This window comes from Panthera tigris, chromosome F2 (genome assembly GCF_018350195.1).
Source record: "Panthera tigris isolate Pti1 chromosome F2, P.tigris_Pti1_mat1.1, whole genome shotgun sequence".
NCBI classification, from domain to species: Eukaryota; Metazoa; Chordata; class Mammalia; order Carnivora; family Felidae; genus Panthera; species Panthera tigris.
The window spans coordinates 79,731,647-79,757,808 of NC_056676.1; the positions used below are offsets into that span (position 1 = coordinate 79,731,647).

Below are 26,162 nucleotides of genomic sequence, written 5' to 3' on the forward strand. Positions count from 1 at the left end.
CCATCCAATGGAACACTCCTTGTGGGATCTGTTCCTGATGAGAGAGGCTGAAAGATCAAAATGAACAAAAGACAGACCCAGCCCTCTAGGAGCTAAGGGTGCCATTTCTCTGCTCCCGAATACTCCGAGCAGGTTGACGTGTGTGACGGGCTCTGTGAAAGACCTCTGCAAAGGAGAGCCAGGGACTCGAGAAGACAAAGAAGAGGCGACAGTCAAAAGCAGCGCGTTTTTCTGGTCGCCAGGGAGGACTTACTGGACTCATGTAGACGCCTTGGTGGACGTCCCCAAACTGGCCTTCCCCGATGCACCGTCCAAGCTCGATTCTTTCTCTTTGAATCTCGTAGTCCCTGGCTGCAAAGCACGATCCGTACGTCAAAAATTAGGTAGGTGCGGTATTCCAAATGCAGACACTACACTCAACGCATTTCCTTATCATCCACGAGTACAACTCTCACTGGTGGCACATCACTCTATGAAAATGCTTTAAACAGAGTGGAATTCTCTTAAACGGTATTGTGAAAGGAGTTACACAAACTGTTAACGGCATTGGTTGAACCACAAAACGATGTGAGTTCTATTAAAGGCAGATTTTTTTCATGTTTTTAATTCGATTTAGTTTGTATCTGTCTGATCGTTTTCTAAATAGTTTTTCCAAGTAGTAAATTATATGCTTAAGAAATCAATGCTATTAGTTTAGGTATTAATATACGAAAGTCTAAAAAACACAGTTATTTAAAGCAATTATTTTACAAATAACTGAAGTCTGAAAATACGGAGACAACGGGAAAACCGTGTCACGAGTGACTCTGTTTTAAAAGTTTAAGAGTTTTCCACTTTCTTACGATCCTATCTATATTATTCATGGAGCTAAAGAGTTTAAAGAGGCCATTTCTAAAAACTAATTTCAAAATTAGATGACTTGGAATCAAGGTTGAACATATTGCACTACAAATGATGAGTGTTTTATATTTTTGAGAGCGTTTGCCTCAAATCAACATATTAATTTCTTGCGATTTATACCAAACTGACTGTTTAGCAGGCCGTTGAGGCACATGGAAATAAAATACCCACTAGCAACCTACACCATGAATTCTAATCCAATTAACTGCTGCGGATTTTGATGTTCTCCGGCCAGGAAACCTGTCTGCACGATCCACGCTGCACGGACTCCATTAGTGAAGTCGCCAATGGAATAAAACAACAGCCAAATGTTTCAAAACTCTTCCTGGTTTATCAAATGAGAAGCCATACAGAAAATCCGACTCAAATTTGAGGTGGTTCTTTTCCTCTTTAAAATCACTTTAGCTGGTAGTTCCATTGGTTTAATAGCACGGATAAACCAATGACAAGTGGTTTAAGGATAACAGTTAACTGCGAACTGAAACGTCCCACACCACTCCGCAGGCTGCAATTGCAAGCAAATGCAGTTATTTTAAAGGAATCGTGTTACCTTCGTCTATTCCATAGCTTTCTGTATTGCAATTAAGGGAGAAAAAAATTGAAGACCTTGCTTAGAAATAACTGATAGCAATCAGGTTAACAACAACAAACTCCGAGAGTACGTTTCAATATTTACTATGTGAAATATTTTAACCACAAACATCAGTAGGAAGAAGACCAGACATAGGCAAAACCTAAATCTCCTCAAATGAACTCGATGTGAGGGACACGACGCTTTCCAGTTTCCATCTCCCAATTCCTACACAGTAACGTCTTCGTGGGGTTTGGATAAACGTCAGCCACATTGGACACGTACTACTCAACACCGAATAATAAACGTACAAGTGCAAATTTGGATTCTCTGTGGAAACGTACAAAATTTAAGTGTCAGTTTAAACATTTTCTGTGGTGCCGGCGCACACAAGTCAGAATGCACACAAGTAAGCTTCCGCTCTTCCCTCTGTTTTGGACCACTCTCTAACACAAGGAACCCTTGTGAGGGATTTGGGGGGCACCCAGGACAATGCAGGCCTGACGCTGGTAATGCCTCTTGCATGTGTAGAGTTCATGGAAATGAGAGCATCTTTTACAATAGTTACACAACAGGGTAAATAAAGTGCCTGAAACACTTATTTTACAAATACGTGTGGCTCTATGGAAATCAGGACATCCGATGCTGAATTTTTTAAATTAAAAAAAATTTTTTTTAAGTAAACTCTGTGCCACACGTGGGGCTCGAACCCGTGACTAACATCAAGAGTTGCATCTTCTACTGACTGAGCCAGTAAACTTTTTTTTTTTTTATGTGAAGGAAATTTCAAGTGTGTCTCCAATTCAAGGTCTGGGACTCTATCTTCCAACACGAGACCTGGGGCTTCCGGATTCTCTTCAATCAAGAAGCAGCACAAAACAGAGAGAAGAAGCTGGTGTTTCTAGGCTGCAGGAAAGTCGTAACTGAAGCCCCTCCCCGCCCCCCCCCCCCCCCGCCCCGCCCAAGCTGTGCGGACTGGAAGCAACGGATGAGGGAAGCTCTTTGTACCTGGTCAGTCAAGGGCAGCAAGCAACAGAGTTTCAAAGGGGAAATGCAATTAACTGAATATGCAAGTTGAAAAAACTGAATATAGAAACGTGTATAGACAAGTAACTTTAAATAATATAATAGTCCACAGAGAGGAGATTCTATAATCAATAAAGGCTGTATTATGATAGAGCCACGAGATGAGATTCCAAAAAGCCTGTAACTAAGCTGACTTACTATAGATATTTGAGCTTTAGGCTCCTGACCTCAGACTGGTCAAATACAAAACAGGTTTCTAAAGACTGAAAAGAATATTTCTGTTATGCACACTCAATGTGAGGTATTAAAGACAGTTCTAAAAGAAACCAATAAATATCTACAACTTTTGAACGGAAGATACCTAAAAGTTAAGTATCTGTCAGATCTGAACAAGAACAAAATCCAAAGCCTACTTACTTGAGGGCATGGTGTAGGTATCTTCTTCGTCTATAATCTCAGCATAGTCGTCGGTTTCTGCAGGGAAGGAAACAGACACGTTGGAAGATGTGAACTATTTGACCTCCCGGCCTTTAACATAATTTGAAAAGGCAAAACGATCTGCCTAAGTCCCCTGTTATGCCGACACATTCCTAAAACACGATTACTCAATTTTTGCTCACACATGAGTCATTTATGGAAATAAAAGTGACGTCATGGTGCAATCTGTTATAACACACAGACTTGTTTCTCAGGGAGCAAACAGAGCTCGCACAGAGAGCCCTTGCGAATGACAGAAAGATGCGGGGCAACTATGCGCACGATCTGAGGCCGCCCATCTGCACTGACTGCACAACTCTCTCTCATCTACAGCAAAGGCACGTTTGGGCCCCACTGCTGTCTCCCGGGATTTCTCCAAACAAGACGAGTATCTCAAAAACAGGGAACCTGACATCATTCATAATTAGACTCTACAGCATGAGCTCAATGCTCTCCTTTAGAAGGCAAAAGTGGCGGCCTGACGTTTGAGGACACGGGTCATGCATTTCATCTGTTCAGGGTGGAAGAAACGCAGGGATTTCTCTCTTGTCGCTTTTCACTCAGATATTTGAAGACTACGCATTAACGTCAAAAGGGTAAAAGATCTAAGAGGAAGAATGAAATGAGAAGAAAGAGCGTCTTAAAATGAGTTCTTTTCTGAGGCGATGTCAAGGCGTTCCCGTGCTTCCACTCACTCCTTTTGGTAATACGGTGACTTAGAAATCCGATGCCACGTCAATGGGGGGAAGCTCATTTGGAGAAAACCCTCACCTGAGTGACACGTACGCGGACTTAAGCCTTGTCTGTTTTCTCCTTCTGTCAAGAGGGAAACCTTTAGCCGCTCCAGGCAGAAGGACTGCCGCTGCTGGGCCAGGAAAGGAGGGCTGTGCTTCCTCGCTGGTCGTCTTAAGGGAGCTCTTCCGGGAGAAGACCTGACCAGGCACCACCTCTGGCCCCAGAGAAACTACGAGCTGAAAGCTCTTTCCTTCATGCCATTACTACTTCACTCAGACACTAAAATTACAGGAAAGAGAGAATATATATAGTCTACATTCTTTGGGACGTCAATTGTTCCACGTTGCCATGGTAATGACGGAGCCCAACGCTAAGAGTACCTGGAAGAATTCATTTCTTGGCTGAACTGGCAGAACAAAGTCAACGGATCAGTTCTCCTTGAGCCATCTAGTAAATGTCAACCACTGCTAAGTCCTGTGTGAAAGGAAGGTGGGTGATCTGTATCACTCTTACGTGTCATAAGTAACACCACTTGCGGATTACTCTACCCAAACCTCACGTTCTCTAATTTCTCTGCCTCTCCCTCTTACCCTGTTCTCGGTGACTGGCATGTCCTCGGCCCACAGCTTTGCTTTTGTGTGAGCGGGCTTAATGAAGGACGCTGAGATGCTCTCTGGGCACAGAAGGGAGTGACTAGGGCACTTTAAGAAAAAGGACCGAGCGGAGGGGGACTCTGCACTAACAGCTAGGACAGCTGAGGCAACACGTCACACGCATGCCATTTGTGGATCCGTCTTTTCCCTTTACTCCAAAATTTGCCCAGCTCGACTGTACGCCCTCCCCTCAGGAAGCTGAGGCAGAATTTCCACAAACAGGCGCTACCCTTACTCCTCTTCTCTACGAAGCACACGCCTTTAGAGGTGACCCTGGGGCAGCAGGATCCTGGCGGGGACAGCTGCCGGGCGCCCGGCCTCCACACGCCTTCCTCCGCCGCCCTGTCACCAGAGCGCTTCGGCGGTCCTTGCACTTGGCTCTGAGCTCCACGGGGGGACGTCATGGATCAATCACCACCACGGGCACTGAGTCCTTATGTGGCTGTGGGGACACCGCCTGCCTGATGGAGAAGGGCATGGCGCGCGGTGACGTCACAGCAGGCCTCCGACCCGGCACTCAGCACGGGGCTGGGGCTCGTGTTGGCTCGGCCGATTCTGGCTTCGGCCCAAGTGTCACCAAGCCAGAGACCCTGCCTCAAACGAACCTGCCCTCTACCCCCCTCACTCTTAACCATGCTGCCTGGTTTACTTCCCTCGGCATCTATCAGGATCAACGATCCGGCAGTCCTCTGGTCCCCCGTCAACTGTCTGTCCCCCTCCAGACGGAGAGCCCAGGGGAGCGGAGCCCAGGTGTGTGTTTGACCGCTGTATTTTCGGCATCTGGCACGGTGCCCGGCACGGAGAAGGGGCCAGGCATATACAGGCCAGGCAGAGAGGGGTGGTGAGGGGGCCTCAGGTGGTGAAGGGACCACACACCCCGCAAAGCTGGGGCAAAGGAGCTATGTGGCCGGTGCAAGGCTGCAGACCGTGGGGGGTGGCGCTGGTGCTCGGCCTGCCGATCCTGCAGGGGCAGCTCGCCTGGCTGTGCCCTAGCTGTGCCCTCGCGTGTAGGGTGGGGACACGTCCACCGGCAGGGTCGTCAGGAGAATGAGCCACGTAGAGGCGTGTCACAAAATGGGAGCCCCTTGGGGTACTTCTTCTGAGGGCTCTGTGGAAGGGGTCTGGCAGCTGAGGGGGGCCTGCCTGCTGAGACTCCCGGTCGGCCTTCCCGGTGGGACTATAGTGGCTTCTGGGACTGCCTCTTTTTATAAAAGTCTCACTGGAGGCCATAAAAATAAAATGCCAGTGTACAAAACTGATCTGGGAAAAATCAAGTTGCAGATCCTTTAATGAATTCACAAAACCACAAGTAAGAGCCTGTAATTTTTTCCTCTCGATGCTCTGTGGATTCTATGTGAAACCCGGGGGCTATCAGAGCGATCTGGGCATCACTCAGGACGGCACCTGTGCCCTGTGGTGTAAGGGAACAGACTTTACTGCAGTGTCTGTGTCCTCCATGAGGTGGTTCCTGTGGAGCAGAGTCGACGCCGTTGAAGGCGCACAGGCCTACAAGACTCTGCTTGTGGCCGTCCACACAGCAGCCTTCAGCTGTGACGCCGGGCATACTTCTCCAGGAACGCTTGACCTGGATTCTGCTCTCTGTTTCGTTTCTGGTCTTAAGATTATGGGATGATATGATACCGATATGAGAGGTATTTTTACACACTCAAGGGCCCCTGAGAAACTGCAGGCCAGCTTGAAACTGTCCGCGCCCCCCCTCCCCCCAAAAACAATGGCATGATACAAGGAGAACAAACACAAAAACGGGAAGCAGGTTCAAGATCTGGGCACAGATCAGGGAAGCCAGATCCACATTCCTCACTTACGGACGATGCTGGCAGCCCGTGGCCGACACGGACAGAAACTGTTCCGCTTATCCGGCCAGGCAGTACTGCGACCATCGCCCCCCCCTCCGCAGACAGGAACCTGAGACCCCCCAGGGCACGTGAGGGTCCCCCGGGTCCCGGTGCCAATCAGTGGTGGGCTGGTATGCGGAGCGGCACTCGGGCAGAGTGCCCACCTCACTAGGATCTTCCACAATGCTTACGGGCACTTTGGTTGCTTTTTTAAAGATTTTATTTTTAAATCGTGGGACTCGAACTCACAGCCCTGAGATCAAGAGTCGCATGTCCCACTGACTGAGCCAGCCGAGTGTCCCTGGGGACTTTAGGCTCCAAAACTATGGACTACTCCTCTAGGGACATTTAGGGACACTCCCACCTACCCCCCCCCCACCCCAACACCGGCACAGCTCTGTTCAGATGTTCACAAGAATGGGACCTGTGTTTTGGGGAGACGGTCTCAGGGTACCTGGCCCTGAATTAAATGTTTCAAAATAAACCTTTTTAAAAATGGAGACTCCCAAACCTGGTACATTATAATCTGAAAGGTTGGGTATCATGGTAGGTGGTAAAATAAAAGTGACAGGGAGACACGTTAAAGGGACAGAAACTGACAGCTCAGCAATCAGGAGAGAAAAGAACCAATTCCTCATCTTAGAGCAGGGTACCAAGAGGTGAGGCTGCTGTCGAAAACGATACGGCTGCACGATGTCTCGTGCTCTGTCACCGAGAGAGCCTGACGCCTCTGGGGTCGCTGCGAAGGGGGCTCCGCCTGGAATCGGGGGAGCGCGTGTCAGTGGACAACGGCTACCACCCTGTGGCTGTCAATAAAAGAAGCCGCACAGAAGCCCTCAGGCTCACGAACTTCTCAAACGCGGGCAACCTGCTCAACCTCTGATGGGGGAGGGGCAGACCTCCTCTACCGGCCTGGCCAACAGCGGTGTCCCCTGTTCCCCTGTGGCGCTCGTGCCTTGGCTTGGACCCCTGCAATTCTGACAGCCTGTTCCCCTGACTGGTTTCCGTCCTGCCCTCAGGGAGCTGGAACATGGCATCAGCCCCACAGAGCAACGCCTTGATGGGGACAAGATTACTTGGGCCATTCGGTGGGACTGAGCAGTGTCACAGCTTTTTATCTGACCCGGGGGACGGAGACGTGCCATTAGCCGAGAGGCACTGGGGAGCAGGGGAAGAGTTCTTTTCTAGGAAGCCAGGAAGGGCCCAACCGTGCTCCTTAATATCAACCAGCTGCATGGCCCAGGCCAGGCTCGGCAGCTCTTTTCCGGGAAGGGTTGGACGGTGTGCATTTTAGACTCTGCTGCAACTGCTCGACCCCGCTGTTAAGTGACCGTCGGCAGCCGCGGGAGCAGATGGGGGCGGCCGTGCTCTAAGAAGCTCTTACTTGCGGTCGCTGAGATGGGAATTTGACGTGGTTCTGATGCCACAAATACTATTGTTTTTTCCCCACTCAGTAAAAACAGTAATAATCATCCTCAGCTCCGGGGAAGAACAAGAGGTGGGCTGGGTTTGGGCCACACGGGCCTCAGCGCGTGCGCCCCCAAGTGACGAAAGCCTCAAGGCCCGGCTTGTTCGTCTGCAGGACGGGAACAGTAACACTTGCCCCGTCTGGCCCACAGCACTGGGAAGGTCAAGTGTGGGGGGGAACGGGTTCTTTACATAGACGATGTGGGAAAAACCACGTGTTCATGAACACGTGGTCAAATTTTCACGTTTGCACAGTAATTCCCACAACAACCACTGAGACCTTTGTGGATGAAGACGTAAAGCAATCTGCGCAGGCCCGTTGAGGGAGGCCGCTGGTGACAGGATGGGGTGGGGGGTGGGGGGAAGCGTGAGGCTGGAGCCTCCTTCCTGCCACGCATCCTGCGGCAGCCGTGGCCTCGGGGGTCCCCCTCGGGCTCACGGCCACGACAACACCCGACACCCCACCCAGAGCCGCGCAGTCTAGCACCTGCACACGGGGCCCCACGCCAGCAGCGGCCACTGATGACTGCTTCTACCGAGGAGGGGCCCTCCATGCTGTCAGCCCCACGGAGCAGACGCACTTTCCCAGAGTCACGTGGTTAAGACCTTTCACCGCTCAAGTGCTCCATCCCGCCATGAAAATGACCCAGACGAAACCTTCAGGGAAAGCATTCTCTCATTCCATCACGAGGAAAAATGCCATTCCCCCCTGATTTGAATTTCATGTGAAGAGTTAAAGGTTCATGTAGGCAGACAGGAAGTGGGGAACCTGAGTCACGAAATGTGACTTTCAAACTTCCCGCTCATTAAGTGTTACCCTCAACTGCTTGAAGAACAATCGTGACGCTGTTGCTGGTATCTCTCTCGCTAGTTTGTGTGGTTCTTAAAGATCTCGCTTTGCTCCTTCCTTTCTGCTACCCACTCCCAGACTGAAATCGTTATGTGTATACGCTGTATTTGGGAAATCCCGTGGGGATCTCTATCATTTACAGTTTTCCACTGAGACTAATCTCGTGAGTGGTACCATCGTGACCATCTTTCTTGAAACCCAAAGTTAACAAGGAAACCTAGAGAATTCACTGTGTGTATATACAACTCCAATTTACCACTGACACGTGACAGAGAAAGTGCAAAGCCCTCAACGATTTTTAGGAGATCATTTGTTCACAGCATCATTTTTTCACACTTGTTTTGCTGAGTCAAAACCACATTCTGCCTTTCATTAAATACTGAACCATATTTACGAATAAATAATTCTGATATTAGGAACACAAATGTGAAAATAAATATTACCGTCCCCACTAATTTCATCTGTAGATCCAGGTAGCATGCAAAGAAAGGGAGGGTGGGGAGGAGAGGGGCAGGGGAGAGGGGAGAGAGGGAGACACACTATTAACATGACAAGTAAATCAAAGTGCAAGGAAAACAAAAACTCACCCCCCAGGTCTCATTCGAAAGATAAAAGAGCGACTGCAGCAGAAAGTGTGTTTACTCCGTTTAAGGACATTATGGCGAGTTTGAAGCTGTCAACACATTACACAAAGTTACACAGCGGTTCAGCAAAGCTGCTTTCTACCACACTGAGCAAAATTAATCCTATACGCTCTCGCAGTTAAATGCTAAAAATGGCCTTTACCTCCCTCAAAGGGAATGTGCATCCGCTCAGATAAAAGTGAAAATAACCAGTCATTAATGAGTCTGGTAAAGGCTAGCCAGGGGCCCAGCCCTCAGCACGCCTCCTCCAGGAGGGCCTCCCCCAGCGAGCCATGGGGGTCCCAGGACACGGGGGGGCCACAGGCCAGGCCCAGCACATAAGCTGTACCACATGTCCAGTTTCCATTTAAATTTATGCAGTGTTGTTTGGAGAAATTCCTGTTCTACTTACAACAAACGATCTCTGCTTTCCAGAACACTATCCAAGTGGCCTGGCTGCCTCTGCCCCGCGGCACCCCAGAGCGCCTGCCAGCAAAGCAGGAGCAGACGTCCGGGGCTCAGCCCCACCGCTCTACTTCGCTAACTCAGTTGGCCCGCAGCGCACGGCCCCCGAGGCAGAACACCAAGCCCCGTAAGGAAACCAGGAAGCTACGCCTCGCCCTGTCATGCGTGGGAAACCCGGCAAACAGGCAAACAAAAAGTCTTCTCTTGGACAGCAGCCCAGAGACGGTCACCGCGAACCGTCGCCCCCCCATACGGCTACCGAGCACGGACACCCAGCACAGGCCACTCTGCTCGGGACGGTCTACGAGCGTGGGGTTAGGTCCGCTGCCGGCACGGGCGAGTGGGAGCTGGCGCAAGCTAGTGCAGTACCCGTAGGAGAAGGCTCGTGGGAACAGAAGACCAAAGGGAGAAAGCGCCTAGCTTTCTTAACTTTAGGCTGGCGGGGACTGACTCCTTTACAAAGAGGCGAGAGGAAGGAAGAGAAAAACAGAAACACATTATTCAGTACAAAAGGAAACTTCGGTTACATTTTAAGGCAGATGTATAAAAGCAGAAACAAAATGGCAACGCTTTTATTTCACTACTGGCACACTTTAACTATGCTTGAGTTTTAAAAAACGTATTAACATTTTAAAGTGCAAGTTCGTCTTTTAGCAAAGATTACTACCAGATACAGAAACTTTTGGACAGACATAGGAGTCTCCCAGCTCTGCCGAGCCAGCCAGGTGAAGGTATAGATATTTGTACAAATAACAAAACTAAAACAAAATGAGACTAGACAAAAAACAGACGGATAAACAATTCAAGAACCTTGTGGACATTCAGCCATACAGAAAAACTGCCAGAAACTAGGAGATCCGGATTTGTGAGAGTTTTATGAGCGATTTTTCCCAAATCCTCAGCAAAGACACAGACTCACAGACCTTAAGTGCACACTGTGAATAAACTGCCTTAACGTAAAAACCAGCAAGGAGGTTTGGACACACGGGCTGCAAAGCGCCTACCTAGGGACTGCCTGCCTCTTTCATGTACTTTAAACTCGTGTGACCGTCCTCTCTGCACCAGACACCGGCTGGGCCCACGTCACCCATCCTAGCCCTCCAGGAGCACACAGCACAGGAGAGCGGAGAACCAGCGGGCTTCTGTCAAAGCGAAGGTCAAAACAAAGGACATACGGTCTCTGAGATGCAGCGGTGATAACGCGTGACAGAAAAGACAAAGGAGACATGTAAAACTTAACTGCACAGCCACAGGGGCCCCTCAAGAAAGGCCAGGGGACCAACTGATGGCCAACAGCTTGCAGACAGCGTCACCGTGTTAGCGGATACAAGTGAGAGGAACTGAAACATATGATATGATATTCCAGACCGGATGGGGTACCCTGCGACCCCAACCTCATTACCAAGCATCTCACCTCCCACCCCCGGCAGCGTGAGTGCCGCTCCCCGCGGTGTCTCGGTGAAGAACGGGGCCCAGTGTGAAGCCTGAGTGCCCTCTGTCAGGCGGGCGGGAGCTCGGGCCCGGGGGTGAGGAGAAGGGGCCGGCCTAAGAGCTCTATGGGATGGTACCCGGTGAGACAGGAACACGGGCTGTGGATAAGGTAACAGCAGTCTATCACTATTAGGTTTTCTGATTTTGATAGTTACGCTGTGATTGTTTAAGATGATGTCCTTGGTCTTAGGAAACACACGTTGGAAAGTTTATAGGCAGAAAGACACACCCTGTCCACAAGGGCTTTCAAATGGTTCAAAGGAAGAAAACTGGGTGAAGGATAAAGTGGGCCAAAGTACAAACACAGTGAATTTGAATAAGGAATAGACGAGACTTCATTTTACTGCTCTTACACAACCATTCTCCAAGTGTGAAATTATGGAAACATAGAAAATACAAAGAACGTGTATGTGAACTGAGATGCTGGCCCCACTATTCACTCCTTGACCTTGAAAATCTTACCAAACTTGTTTGTGTTTTATTTGTGAAACGAGGCAGGAGCAGAGGCTTCTCCCAGGGAAGAGCTGTGGAGAGGGTCCCGGGGGACTCCCCAGGCCACACGCACGAGGCCGCCACCATGGAAGTGCTAGCTGTTCCCATGTTTCCATTGCTTGTTTCTAAACTGAGCTGAGAATTCTTTACATTGACTTAAAAGGCAAGTAGCTTTTTAAAAATGGAAGCACAGGAAAACCTTGGATTGTAAGTAACTTGTTCCACGAGTGTTCCACAAGACGAGCAAACATTTCTAATAAATTTTAACTTGATAAACAAGCGGTGTCTTGAAATACGAGTCGTACATCACATGATCACAACTGAGCCAATGGTTCTTGAAATTTGCTCTGATATACAAGCGCTCTGGGTTACAAGCATGTTTCTGGAACGAATTATGCATGCAAACCAAGGTTTTACTGTATACCTTTTCTTCAGTGATACCAAGATCATCCCACATCATTAAAAATGTTGGGGCTCCTGGGTGGCTCAGTCGGTTAAGCGTCCGACTTCAGCTCAGGTCACGATCTGATGGTTCGCGGGTTCGAGCCCCGTGTCAGGCTCTCTGCTGTCAGCACAGAGCCTGCTTCGGATCCTCTGTCCCCCTCTCTCTGCCCTGGCCTGCTCACATTCTCTCTCAAAAAAATAAATACAACAAACTAAAAAAAAATATCGTTAGGACCCTTCTAATTACTTTATTTGAGATACATTATGTTATTCAAGATAGTTACATTTGTTAAACACCTGCCATGCGCTGGGCCCACCATGTAGACGCTAGCCTCCCAACTCCTACCTTACTTAACTTGTGTTCTCATTCGGGGAAAAGACAAAAACCAAAAAGGTAAATTACCTGGTATGTCAACACATACGTGCTACAGGGACAAACAGAACAGAAGGGGGCTGGGCGTACTTACTTTCTAGTGAGGCTGCAACTTTAAACACGGAAGGAGCCATTTGCAAAAAGCCTTCGGGAGCAGAGGGAAAGGGTCGTATACACATGTGGACAGAGCAAACAGCAGCAGGGCAGGCCCGGCTCTGCAGAGGTGAGCCTGGGCCACTTACCGAGGAGCAATGAGGTTGGGCAGGGTGACAAAAGAGTGAGGGGTGAGGGAGAGGTGGCCAATGCTCCCAGTGATGGCACAGACCTAGAAGCCCACGTCAGGGCTCTGGCTGCGCTGTGAGTGACGTCAGGGTAGATGCCTGTAAGAAAGGAAGTGAGGTGATCGGCCTTCACTGTCAAAGACTTCCCGCGAAGCTTTCAAAGGGTGCGATAACTGCCAGGCTACCGCAACCATCCAGGCACAGAGTGGGTGCATGTGAACAAGGGCAGCTGCACAGAAAGCTGAACTGGATACACTCTGAGCGCTGAGCCAGTTAGGATGTGCCACTTGACCGATTATAAAGGAGAAAGAAGCAAAGCACCCCAAAGCACCCCAAAGACTGGTCCAGTCAGCCAGAAGGAGCTGCCACTAAGGGGAGGCTGAGAGGTGTATGCTCAGTGGGGAGGTCAGGGCTCCCTTCTGAGCACATGAAGTACAAGAGGCTCATGAGGCCCCAGAGAGCAGTCGGCCCAAGAGTCCAGGGCTCAGGGAAGCTTCCGGGGTTGGGATGGCACTTCGGGAGTAACCAGCATAACGAAGGCATGAAATACAGTAAGATCCCGGAGGTGGCAACTCTGGCGGCAGAGAAGAGGCCCCAAGACAGGGAGCCGGGGTCCTCAAGCGTGGAGGGTGGGGTGGCAGTGGTGAGGCAGGCAGGAGGGGAGTCAGGGGAGGATGATTTCCAGAAGCATCTGGGGGAACGGCAGCACCTCCCGTGCCGAGCTCTGTCGCAGGGGGTGGGGGAGGCGAGAGGAGGGCCGGAGCCCCACACAGAGGGGCCAGGGGTTGGAAGAATTGCCTAGCACCAACACAGAAATCACCCGGGGGCTTGGAGGGGGCGCCGGGGGGCGGTGAGCCAGGATTCAGACACTGAGCTCCCCTCCAGTCCCCGTGCAGCAACAGCTCGGAGAGAAGACCGTGGCTGTGGCTAGGAGGGCAGCAGGGCAGCGGCGCCCACAGGACAGGGTCACGCAGGTCAGGGAGGGTGACCAGAGGTGCAGAGAAGAGCGGGAGAGGGCACACCACGGGCGTGTGTGATGGGGATGTGGGCGACATGGGGCTTCTCGAGGGGCTGGCACAGGGAAAGCGGCCGGACCTTGAGGGCAGATAGAGTGGGTGGGCAAACTCCGGCGACCATCCAACCTGGGCGGTCACGGGGGCCCCCTACCCCTGACGATGCTAAAGATCCACAGATTCGTAATGAGGCTCCAAAAAGAAAACACAGAACAGGATCTGACTTGGAAGGCAAGAGTCCTTGTTTCACAAACTGGAAAATAAAGGGAAAGAAGAAGGCAGTTTTCTGGCCTTTCTAGTAGGAACCAAATGTGTTCAAATGTGTTGTCCCGAACCACGTGGTTGGGTTTTAACAAGTTCCACAATTATTATGCAGCTACATCATGCTAAAAACTCAGAGGGAAAGCTTGGAGGTCAAGTTATAGAATTTATATTTTAAAAGTTTCAAGCCTTCTTTTAAAATGTTTCTCTGTGAAGAAAAAATATAACAGGGCCTTTGGACATTAGCAGTATTTGTTTTTCTATTTGGCAAGATGATACATGGGATTCTTGCATTTTAGTAATGATTTTTTTTAAGATTAAAGATTTTTAATTATTATGTTAATAAGCCCACCCAGAAGATTTAAGAAGGTTCAGGAACCAGCTACACTCAAACACGGCCAAACTGCGAAGCAAACGGTAGTATAAACACTCTCATTCAAAGTCTCTCATGAGGTACTGCAGACCCCTTATTATGTGGAGGTGACTAGGGACAAGGCAGGCACACTCTCCATTTTGGAATCAAGTACACAGGGCTAAGGGAACAGATGTGTGTGGCCTGCAAAGAGTGTGGAAAAGTGAATATCCTGCTTCTTTTCTTTTCTTTTCTCTTCTCTCTTTTCTTTTCTCTTCTTTTCTTTTCTTTCTTTCTCTTTCTACGTACCTACCTACCTACCTACCTACCTACACTACTCTTGAGAGACAGTGTGAGTGAGGGAGGGGCAAAGAGAGGGAGAGACACAGAATCTGAAGCAGGCTCCAGGCTCTGAACTGACAGCACAGAGCCCGACACGGGGCTCAATCTCACGGACTGTGACATCATGACCTGAGCTGAAGTTGGAGGCTTATGTGACGGAGCCACCCAGGCGCCCTGTGAATATGCCGTTTAAACTGTTGCCATAGTCATTATTGCTCTGCCTTTCATGCGGGCTTGTTTGCAATTTGAAGCATGTCAGGCTGCTGCCTCCAGGGAGCCTACACATGTCCCTCTACATGCCTATAGCCAGGGGTCAAGGCCAACTCAAGGGTCAGGACTGGGAAGCCAGTTTGGCTCTGGATACTACTTCTTATGTGTATCGTGGATGTTTCCGTACCTGTGTGACTCCAGAGTATTTTTCTCAATTCCGTTAGAAGACAGAAAGGACAGCCAGGTGATCTAGCAGCCCCAATCTCAGCAGAGGCAAAGGGAGTTCAAGTGACCTCATGGTGGTGGTGCAGGGAAGCCAGCGCAGTGGGGTGTTTCGATCATCCACGTACGGCACCATCAGCCGTCCCGACCACCCCAGGGAGACACAGCTGTGAACCTCTCAGTGGCTAAAAGTCTCTCCTAACACGACACTGATCATAGATCCTTACTCAGGACCGCTGAAACCTCAAGAATTTCCAGTAAGCCAGGTATACCATCCAACACTTAACCGCTTTGTGCACATAAAAGTAATCGGGAGCATCAGTTGGATCAGATTATGTCACAGAGCATTTAAGGTACAAAAATTAACTCTGTGTGTACTAGGCACTAAGACTCTTAAATTAGGGCACTTTTTAAAAATGCCTAAAAGCTAGTGTTAAAAGTCAAGGTTCAGCGATAGACAGAGACTACCCGTAAAGCACGGCATTATCAGCATAGGAGTTAGCGTGTAAACCAGACAAAAGAAATGCTTTCAAACTTGAAGACAGGGCAGGTGTGAACTTTAACAGAAGAGTGTCAGGGAGGGGTCAGCACCACACTACTGTTGCCAAAGGAGGTGGCGGGGGGGGGGGGGGGCGGGGACAGGCTAAAACGCAATTGCACTCAAACTCTCCCAAAACAGCCGTCCCTTCCACAGACGAAAATGACTAAGTTCTGAGTGATTCAGTGTGATCTCATGTGAAGACAATGGGTTTTGGGGTCCAAGACGTGGGCTTCAATCAGGCTGTTGCTTACTGTGTGAACCAGGCCAAGCCACCTCAGCCCTGAGTCTCAATGTCCCCTCCGTAAGGTGGAGACAGCACGAGGAACATGGCCCTGAGGTTTCAATGAGATAATGCACGCAGATGCACCAGGCATCATCTCTGGGCCTCATTCGTATATAAATAAGTACTATTTACGGAGCTGGAACAGAGCAACGAATAAATGACAGACCTAGTATTTCAGAGACCACAGGAAAAGAGAAAGTACGATAATTATTACGGATTATATACACACCACCTCACAATTTATACAACTTTACAGTTTACAAGCTACTTTTGCATATTTTATAAAATGGATTGTAGAATCTATAAGGAAGCAGCTGAAAGCAAACAACATCTACTTGTTAAATATATTTTAGTTTAGAGTAACTTTTAGTCACAGACTCGAAAACCCTAAAAGTAATAAAGGAAACGTTGATGCATGATTAACAACTAAACTAAAAGAACCTGTTACAAAGTCAAAATTTTTAAAAATTGCAATAAGGGGCGCCTGGGTGGCTCAGCCGGTTAAGTGTCCGACTTCAGCTCAGGTCAGGTCAGATTTCATGGTTCATGAGTTCGAGCCCCCTGTCAGGCTCTGTGCTGACAGCTCAGAGCCTGGAGCCTGCTTGGGAGTCTGTGTCCCGCTCCTCTCTGCCCCTCCCCCATTTGTGCTGTCTCTCTCTCAAAATAAATAAAACATTAAAAAATTTTTTTAAGTTGCAATAAATACTGAAAAAAATATCATCACATAGGTCTCAGCAGAAACAATGACACCGAACATTTCCACAGACAGAAAAAGGGTCACTACACATTGGTTTTCATGGCAGAGATACAAAAGAGAAAAATTGTTTTACAATCTCTGGTCCAATTATAAGTAATCTAAACATCCAACGGGAGCCTGTTCATAATGTGGTGGCATCATCACCACATGTGACCCTCTACTTCTGGTCATATAAGGTTTTATGGCTTGATGAAGGGCTTGGTTATTAAAAAACAAACCGCCCCTAAAATATAAAAACCATCCAAAGAAAACCAGAGTTTATGCCTTCAAACACATTTCAAAATCAGCTGTATTCACTGCCCTTCCTTGGAAATATCTGTATTCCTGGAGAATCTGCACACACACGCACACAGCTCAAGCCCTGTCACAGATGCAGGCCGCACCCCTCCCTGCGGTACTCGCAGACCCCTTCGTGCACGGACGGGCCTCTCAGGTCTGAGTCCTAACTCAGCTCTATAACATGCACGTGTTTCCTAAAAACTTAATAACTGGGCTAAAAAATTACTTCAGGCCCTCAGAATCTGGTTAATCTTCACATTTGGCGACATTAAGTTCATTTTCATAAGGAAATTTTGTCCAAATTTCAAAGATGAATTCTCCATATACTCAACATCGATTACAACTGTGATCTTAACGAAGATCATCTAGCAGGGAAACTCCCCTAAACGAGCACTGAAAGGCAGTACGGCCTCGAGGGCAGTGACGACCCGAGTTCCAATCCCAGGTCCACCAATTTCAAGCAGCGTGACCCTGAACAAGTTTGTTTACTTTCTCACTGTTCCTTCCTTGTATCTGTGAAATGGGGGGATGAACAAGACCCCGTAAAGCTGTCGCAGGGGTTGAACAATAAGGCACGTGAAGGTTTAATGCCGTGCAGACTATAGTGAACGTTTGGTAAAGAGAGTCCTGTCGCCTGCTGGCCATGTGTGACCTTGGCCAAGCTCCCGAGTCTGGGCACCTGCAGCATCATCTGGCCCTCCCCTGTTCTCTGTGCTCCACACTCCTGCTCCGGGGCCCAGTGCACCGCGTCTCCCTGTCTGCACGGCTCTGTCTCTCCCTTCATTCAGTTACCTGCCCACGCATCACCTGCTCAGAGATACTTTTCTTTACCGGTTTTATTATTTTTTAAAAATGTTTTTCATTTAAGTAATCTCTATACCCAACATGGGGCTCAAACTCACAACCGTGAGATCAAGAGTTGCCCACTCCTCTCACTGACCCTGCCAGGAGCCCCTCGGCCAGAATTTTAAATAGCCTCTCCCTCACTGCTCTCGGTTTAACTGCTTGATTTCAATCCAGCATGTCTGGCCTGTCTCCTCCGTAGACCGTCAACTCATAAGGGAAGAGGGCTGGCCTCGTTTTCACCATCAGACCCCAGCGTCTGGAACTATTCGCTGACTAAATTACCGTAAGTGGGAAATGTACGACCGGAACAACACCCATCTGCCAGGGTGTGCCACGGGTTAAATGAGATACGGCAGGACACAAAAGCACGTGCCATGGCTGGCATTCTGCTGGACCGCAGCCTCACCCGGGAGCCTGGAGGCAGAGCGGGCTCGCCGTGGGGGCAGCAGGCGCAGGCCTGTGCAGGAGCCGGGGCGGCTGGATCTCTCCCTCGGGTGCCGTAGGGCTTCCAGGCTGCCAGGGAAAGAAGCACCCTCGGGGTGGACAAACAGTACTGGTTTTCTAGGTATCGGAGAAACAGCTTCTGGATTAAGTGTGAGGCAGGCCCCTCGGCCTCTGTGGAAGATACGAACACGCCAATCCCACCGACGTGGGCGAGCAGCAGGAGGAATGACCGAGGGTCAACAGAAACCCGAAGCCATCGGTGCTGTCGCTAAATATCCCTGGACAGCGAGGACTGTTCTTCACCTGTAGCTATAAATGCCCAAAGTGACAGCCACGTAGGAAACAGGACCACCGACTCTGAGGACCAGAAAGACTGACACGGGACGATGAAAACAGTGTCCGGGCCAGGGGACCGCACAGGTGGGCTGAAAACAGCCGTGAGGAGGTAGGGAGGGGCGCAGGCCCCCACTTTCTGGAAAACAACATGTCGGGTGGGGGGGGGGGAGGCCACTGAGGGCTGAGCTAACGAGTCTAAACTCTGACTGACTGTAAATTACAACTCAAGTTCCTGAGCGGCGAGCTGCCAATTTCAATGAAACACATGTGACAGCAGTGCAATCAATCAACATGGAGAAGAGACTGAGGTAGAGACCCAAGCCCGTGGGACAGCTAGGAGGGAACCGTGAAGACCCGGGCCAGACCCGGGGCCGCGGGACAGCTACAGGGAAGTGTGAAGGCAGAACGATCAAGGGCGGGGGGCAGGGGGAGGTAAGACCCGGGCGTTCGAGGATGATCAGCCACTAACAACCGAGGTTCAAAGCCTCAAGTGAGGACCCTGATTAAAAGGGGTCAGGAAAACAGGAGAAGGAACAAGACGTGAAAGAAGACGTGGAGGTTCTGCGAGGCCCTACTTTATGTCACTTGGGCTGTGCAGTCCTGACGCGCCTAACGGGGCACCTCTGCTCTGCCTTCAGCGGGAAGGGCCGTGGGCCGGCAGGATGACGGAGGGTGGCGCTGAGGCACACAGGGCCCGCCCCGCCCGCCCTCACCTGCTCCACACAACACCCTGCACGACATCCGGGGCCGCCCGGCTCGCTGGCTCTCCCGGATCCAGGGCTGCTCACAGACGGACTGCTTCGCCACGCTCACCACCTTGCACCGGGCGGGCTTTTGTCCCTCCGACCAGAGTACAGACTCCCTGAGGGCCTGGTTTACGTCTGCCCCCTCTCTGCCGCCCACCACGGCCTGGACGAGGATGGGCCCACAGGTGCAAATGCTGAGCACCCCTGAGCGCCCCAGCGCCACTGCCAGGCCAGGAGAGAGCACCGGGGAAGGCAGCATGCAAGCACACTCGGCTGCGGTGTTAGAACATTCCGGCAGCCCTGCAGCCCACCAGCTTCTGACGCAGGCCCGGGGTACAAGCTCTATACTCAAAACGCCCTCCCCCTCGTCGGGAAGCGGTCCGTGATTTCTTAAACAGCAGAGCTCTGACACACATCTGTTGCACAGCTCATCACTAGAGGATCTTGGCCAAGTGTATAAAGGCGGGGGCACAAACGCTTCTTGACAGAGGGCTTGTGGGGTGTTTGTGCACGATCAAAAGTAAGCAATTGTATTTGTAAGCTGGAACATGAAAAAAAGAATACAGTCATCGACTGGGCAAAAGCACAAAACTAAATTTCAGGAAGATTAACCCAAGGGAAAGTAAACTAATAGGAATTAAGTTTCTTCTAAATCAGATCATCAGACACCGGAGTTATTAGGAAGCTACCATTTTAGAGATGTAACGCAGAGCCAAGAACGGACTAGATGTGTGCCCAGGCACGTGTACACGTACGTGCACACAGATGTATGTATCCATCGTGTATGTATTTTAAGACAGCAAACGTGGGTCCACAGGAGATGCTTCCTGCCCTCACTTTCCTCTCTTTTCCACATTTTTAAATGGGGAAAAAAGGCACATATGTTTAGAAAACATACCAAGGAAAGCACACCATACTCATGACACCAGCAAATAGTTAACATACTGATTGTGCCAGTATCTTAACTATATCTTTCAGAAAAGCAATATTCAAACACCACTTTATGTTAACTGTGAAAGACAAAAACCACTTAAAAACACTTCACGTTTCCTGAACTCAAAAAAACAATAAATACACAAAGTATATTCTGTTACATTCTGAATTGCAAAGAAAAATTATAACGGCAAGTTCAAAATTAAAAATATTCACTCTAAACACAACGAACACGACATCACAACTGAAGAATAACCTGGAATTCTATACAGTCTTGGAAGTAATCTGACATTATCCATAAGCGTCTCATCGGAAGAAAACTTGCGAGCCACATTTAAACCTACTCAATGATGGTAAAGTTACGGAGCTCTGGGTAGTCAGACCGTTCGGTTTTCTAAGCTGCTCTAGCAAGACCGACCGCAGTGAAGACGAGGCTGCTCCTACGTCTGCACAAGGCTCTGTGGGGCAGCCGCTGTCTGGGGCTTTCCGGGTGGAGCCTCTCACCTGACACGGAGACCGCGTGTGTCCGCACGCCTTGCTTCTCGCTGTTGGCCAGCCTGTAACAGAGAGGTGCAAAGCCGTGAGTGCCGCGCCCTCCAGGCCGAGCCCCCGCCGAGCCGACAGACAGGGAGCGCCTGTAATAAGGACGCTGCCGCTTCCCATGGAGACCAGACATTTCAAGGCTGATTTTTAGAAGATTAAATTGCACTACCTGAGGCATTTAAAGGAGTCAGACTGCTTTACTGGTCTACAAGGCAGGAATTAAGATCGACAACTGAAGGAACGCTGAGCCGCGCTGAGAAAGCCACTCCCGACGGTGGCTTTGGCACACCACCACCGTTCGCTGGCCAGTGGTTAGCAGGCTGCGTAAAATTTCACGCTTAAATGCCAGACTGCAAGGGACCGCCCCACATTTATAGGGTTTCTCCAGGAGAAAAAACACCTGGGAAAGAAATCTGCACTCCTAAACGTCATCTGAAAAACTGGAGTATAACTGGTCCTTCTTAAATTTAGTGCGTGTAAGAAAGCAGATAGTACATGAATATATATTTTTATGTACAGCCTGAAAAAAAAAGGAAGCTTAACATCTGCTTGCTTGTTTCGTGAAATGGCTCACCAACACTTGCGTTTTGCATGTTTACACACATAAAATAAAATTTTGGCCACACGTTTTAGCAACACTTAAAAAATACAAGGGTAGGTCATTTAAAAATTTTGGAAAACACAAAGCACAGAGAAAGAAAAGGAACCCAGACTCTTCAGATGCCAAAGTAACTGCTGTTTTTCCAGAAGACGACTTTCTCCAGATACGCAAGCGTGCGGTACAGAAGCACTGAACAGAAGACGCGTCTTGTACGTAGAATCTACACTAGGAAGCATGGGGACTGAGGCGATCCCTTTGGGGAACGGGAAAGGTCCCGCAGGCAGCTGTGTGGCCTCTATGATCAGCAATCATAGCCTAAAGCCACGGGACTGGGCTCCTTTGACTGAATGCTCGACGTAGCTGAGACCTAACGATCCTCTAAGTGGAATCAGAGTTTCTGTGCAACACATCAGCCGTTTCTCTTCCACTGCAGCTACGTGACTCAGGAAAACCCTCTCTGAACCCCACGCCCGGCAGGGAAGGGTGCGTGTGCTCCCGAGAGCAGGTTCACTGTCGGCCTCCACGTGCTGTTGCCAAAGCAGCGGGAGGGGGGGGGTGGGGGCTTCCTCGGCCACGCCGCGTTTCCGGGTGCTGCCGCGAATCAGCTTTGCCACAAGTGCACGGATTCCGCCGCCCCCGGAGCACCAGCAGTCACAGCGTCTGCTGCTCTGTGACTCGTGGCGATTCCGCTCTTCCCAGGTTTGCTTTATTTGTTTGGTGTCTACAGCATCTGTTACCACTTCTGACCTACTACCTTCTTCACCCGCTTTTATATCTACGTTTACGATTCTGCATATCTTAACCCTCAAAGTCATCTCAACAGACTTTCCACGTCTGAAGATATTCCGGGCACTGGTTTGTGGCTTAATGTGGGGCATCAGTGTGTATCTGTTAAATATCACTGAGTTTGTGAAGACACTGCCTGGAAGCCCAAAGCTGCTCTCGGCCATCCCCCCACTCACCCGCACGGCTCCTGCGTGGCTCCTGCGTGCCACATACTTTCCAGGGCCAGGTCTACAAGGCCACGTGACCCTGGCCGTCCACAAGACCACGGGGCGTGGATAAGCAAAAAGATAGTATGTTTAAAGTGGGATAAGTACTACAGCAAGGCAGAAAGTGTTATGGGCACGCACACGGGGACGCTCTCCAGGACTGGGGGATCGTGGGGGGTTTCTAGAGAGAGCGATGCAGGATGAGCCCGGAAAGATGAGCAGGGGTGGAGCGGGGTCAAGGAGGCTGGAGGGAGAGTGGACCATGAGGGAGAAGAGCACTTACGATGGCCTAGAGGTAGAGAGAGGACAGTCTACTCCAGTAACTAAGAAAACTTCAACACAGCTTTAGAACAGTGTGGGCAGTGGTGAAGCAAGCCTAGCGTGGCCGGCAGAAGAGAGCGGTCAGGGTCCCGCTCGCCGGCCCAAGGACACATCCCTTGTAAGCAAGACTGACAGCTGATTTGACTTCTTTCTGGAAATACTGGTTTTCTACTTCCCTAGTCGCACACCTAGAAATGTGGTTATTCAGGCAAATGGAAAATCAAGCATGGAACCCACACGGTCTCTAACACGACTAAGTGACAAAATGCACAAAGGGCACTTACTTTGGTATTGATGGCAAAGCCCGTTCACCTTCTGGAGAAAAAAAAGAGAGAGAGAGATGAGGTTCCTTCTATTTCTTTTGAAAAGACTATGTGCAGAAATCAGAGAAGAAGTCTTCCTCCAGAATTTAGCAATAACCCTTTATTAAGGAGGTCATTATGCTGTTTTCATGGTCTATTTTCAATATTTATAACACACACAAACCAACCGGGGGTGCATATGGTTTAAAAGGTACCGCCTAATCAAAACAAAGCAGAGGTGGAAAGACATCCCTCCCAGGAAGCTCTAAAAGATGAAGACAGTCTTCCGGTCAAAGTCAATGTGACTTACACCAAAGGACATTTTGTACTTCGATAAAAACGCTCACCAGTCGCAACACCAAAATCTGTACGGGAAGCACAAATAAAAGGAAGACAAATCCTCGGGCTGTGCAGAGGCAGAGGGGCTGATGCACCAGAGCCCAGGAACCTGAGCCCCCGACCTGGGCCCTCTACTGGGGGTCACCTCCCATCAATGCCTGGAGCCTCGCGGCTCCAGGCACTGTGACTCGTTCCTGGTGGTCATCACAGCGAGGCAAAGGGCTACGTCTGGTGGCTGGGGGAGACCCTCTCCCCTCACCCTCCTTCTGTGAAGTAGGAAGCACACGCAGTCCCCAGTTTAACGTCTTTTATGTGGACAAATCTGACAGGCACTGAACTAATCCTGTCTCCTACTCCATCCCTGACCTAAGTCGCTACCACAATAATCTTCCCTAAGTACAAACTCATCAAGTCATTCCTCTGCTTAAAACTGTAGTGTCTCGTTTTTGGGGTTTTTTTACGATTTAATTTTTAAGCAATCTCTACATGCAACGTGGGGTTCGAACTCCCGACCCCGAGATCGAGAGCTACACTCTGCTGACTGAGCCCGTTGGGCACCCCTCTCGATGGCTTTTAAGATGAAACTTAAGCACATCTGCGTGTCCCACGAAGCACTGTTTTTTCTGCTGGGACACACAACACCTCCCTGTCTCCCTCTCTGGGGTGTCCGCCCACCTATGCCCCATCTCTCTGCCGCCTTCCCAGGGCCCCTCTAGCACTCGCTGCCCTTGCACTTGCCCTACAAGCCAGCCCCAGCAGCTCCGTCGCCCGCCTCTCCTGTTCCATTCTCCGCTGTTCCCTGCTCTCTGTGGCTGCATATCGTATCTCCCTGAACACAGCGTGCTGCCTTCACACACTCCAACCCTCGGAAGAAGCTCTTCCTTCTTGGTAGAGATACCAAGAATTCCTCATTTGGTAGAAACACCAAATTCCTCAATTTCTTGAAGCTCAACCCGAGTGCGATCTGAGCTCAAAGGAGCCCTTCCTGCAACACCCCAGGCGGCTTCGGGCGGCCGTGCTGGGGCTTTGGCCTCATTACAGGGCACTTCCCACGCATCAGAACCGCTTGAAGGTTACACCGAACCTGCCCACGGGTGTCTCGGGACACTCAGCAGGGTACCCTGTGCTCAGACGGCTCTCAGACCACCACTCGGTTAACCAAGAACTGAATCAGCCTCGGGCCCCGAGTGACTCCTCCTGAACAACTGTCTATTTACCGAGAAAACAGAAACCAGACCAACTCGCACGGACGCTTGTGCGGCATGAGTGACACAGAGCGCACGCGGCTTCTGCGTGGCGCCCGGGGCGCTACGGCGATTCCACGCAAGCTTCCTCACTCCGACTTCCTGGCCTCAAGTTTCAAGCAACATAACCAAGTTACAGCATGGAGGCCCAAGTGGACTTCCTGGAACTTCCTATCAGAACACCCGTGGCTGCTACCAGCGCATGTCGCCCACATCCACCACCGCCCGTTAATAACGGCCTTCCAAGTGACTCGTCAGCGTGGCCTCTAGCCGTCTGCACCCCCTGTTGGAACGCCTGCTTCCTTGGAGAGAGAAAGAGACCAGTTAATAAACACGTGGCACACAGACGCTTCCTAAGCAGGCGGGCAGGAGCAGAAGGCAGGCTGTAAATGAGCCGACTGACGAGTGGAGGGTCTTAACAGAGCACCTTCCGGAAGGAAACGATCTGAAAGTAACAGACCTCTGAGAAAAGCGGCAACACACAACATCGGCGGCAGCATTCTCAACACTCAGAACTCACCGCCTGAAACACCCGGTTCCAGGGGTTAATTTCGGACATTCCTTTAAATTCACAAAGCTGAACGCACACGTAGGACTTCTCGAGTCGTTCGTGGGGGGGGGGGGGGGTATGTTATTTGTCTGAATAAATTCTTTAGGAAGAAGGATGGATCTTCCTATGAACCTACATGTGACTTTTAATTCTCGAATAAAAGTTTTTAGCTGTTTTTTAAAGTTAAACAGTACAGACACACCGTAGCAAATCTAAATCATAAAGGTACGTAACGTGGAAAGGCAGTAGCCCCACCCCCTTTGCTTCACACACACCTGCCCCTGCCCCCTCCCCGGGAGTGCTGACTGTCCACAGTCGGTCACTTAGCTCGTCCAGATATCCGGACTCCTTTATTCTTGTAAATAAACACACAAAGGTTTCACTACACACACACACACACACACACACACTCGCACACTCACTCACGTGCTGTAGGCTTTTAGCACAAAATCAGCACCATCTCATCACTGTTTGCAGCTATGGAGCTGCATCGGGGGCGTGTGCTCCCTCATCCAGCGGTTAATTCCCACAGTGTGGACGCTCACGCTGTTTCCGGTTTTGAGTGATTACGAACAGCGCAGAGGGAACATCCCGTGTCTAACTTTGCAGGAGGATTTCCAGGAGGTGGACAACGAGCCCCAACAGCTGGCCAACAAAGTGCAAGGGCACATCTTCCACGATGCCTCACTTTACCAAACTAGTAACACAAAATGCGATCTGGCTCGTTTGTGTCCAGTGCTTACTGGACATTTGTGTGTCCCCCTTCTGTGAAGAGCCTATTTCCATCCTGGCTTGTCTTCGTGAGCTGGGAGAACGTGTGAGAAAGAAGAGATTTTAATGCTCTGGTGTCTGTGTCACAGACATCTTCCTCCCCATATCGCAGCTTTAGAAATGTTTCTTTTGGGGCGCTCACGGGGCTTAGTCGGTCCCTCTTTCTCTCTGCTCCTCCCCCACTCACGCTCTCTCTCTGTCTCTCAAAAAATGAATAAACATTAAAAAAA

General features: G+C 50.0%; 1 protein-coding gene across 15 annotated transcripts in view; it reads right to left on the minus strand.

The window, feature by feature from the left end:
• PTK2 (protein tyrosine kinase 2) overlaps positions 1-26,162 on the minus strand; it is a 257,568-nt gene that overhangs the window by 67,749 nt on the left and 163,657 nt on the right. For 10 of the 15 annotated variants that reach the window (XM_042973398.1, XM_042973394.1, XM_042973397.1 and 7 more), the window contains 5 exons: positions 23,011-23,041; positions 20,774-20,826; positions 2,915-2,971; positions 1,451-1,471; positions 254-351 (listed from right to left, as the gene is read on the minus strand). In XM_042973398.1, the coding sequence (XP_042829332.1) occupies positions 254-351; positions 1,451-1,471; positions 2,915-2,971; positions 20,774-20,826; positions 23,011-23,041 (260 nt within the window). Of the gene's footprint in view, positions 1-253; positions 352-1,450; positions 1,472-2,914; positions 2,972-3,745; positions 3,930-8,978; positions 8,997-9,992; positions 10,077-20,773; positions 20,827-23,010; positions 23,042-26,162 lie in introns of those variants that run through there. The other 5 variants (XM_042973393.1, XM_042973392.1, XM_042973406.1 and 2 more) reach the window with 4 other exon arrangements.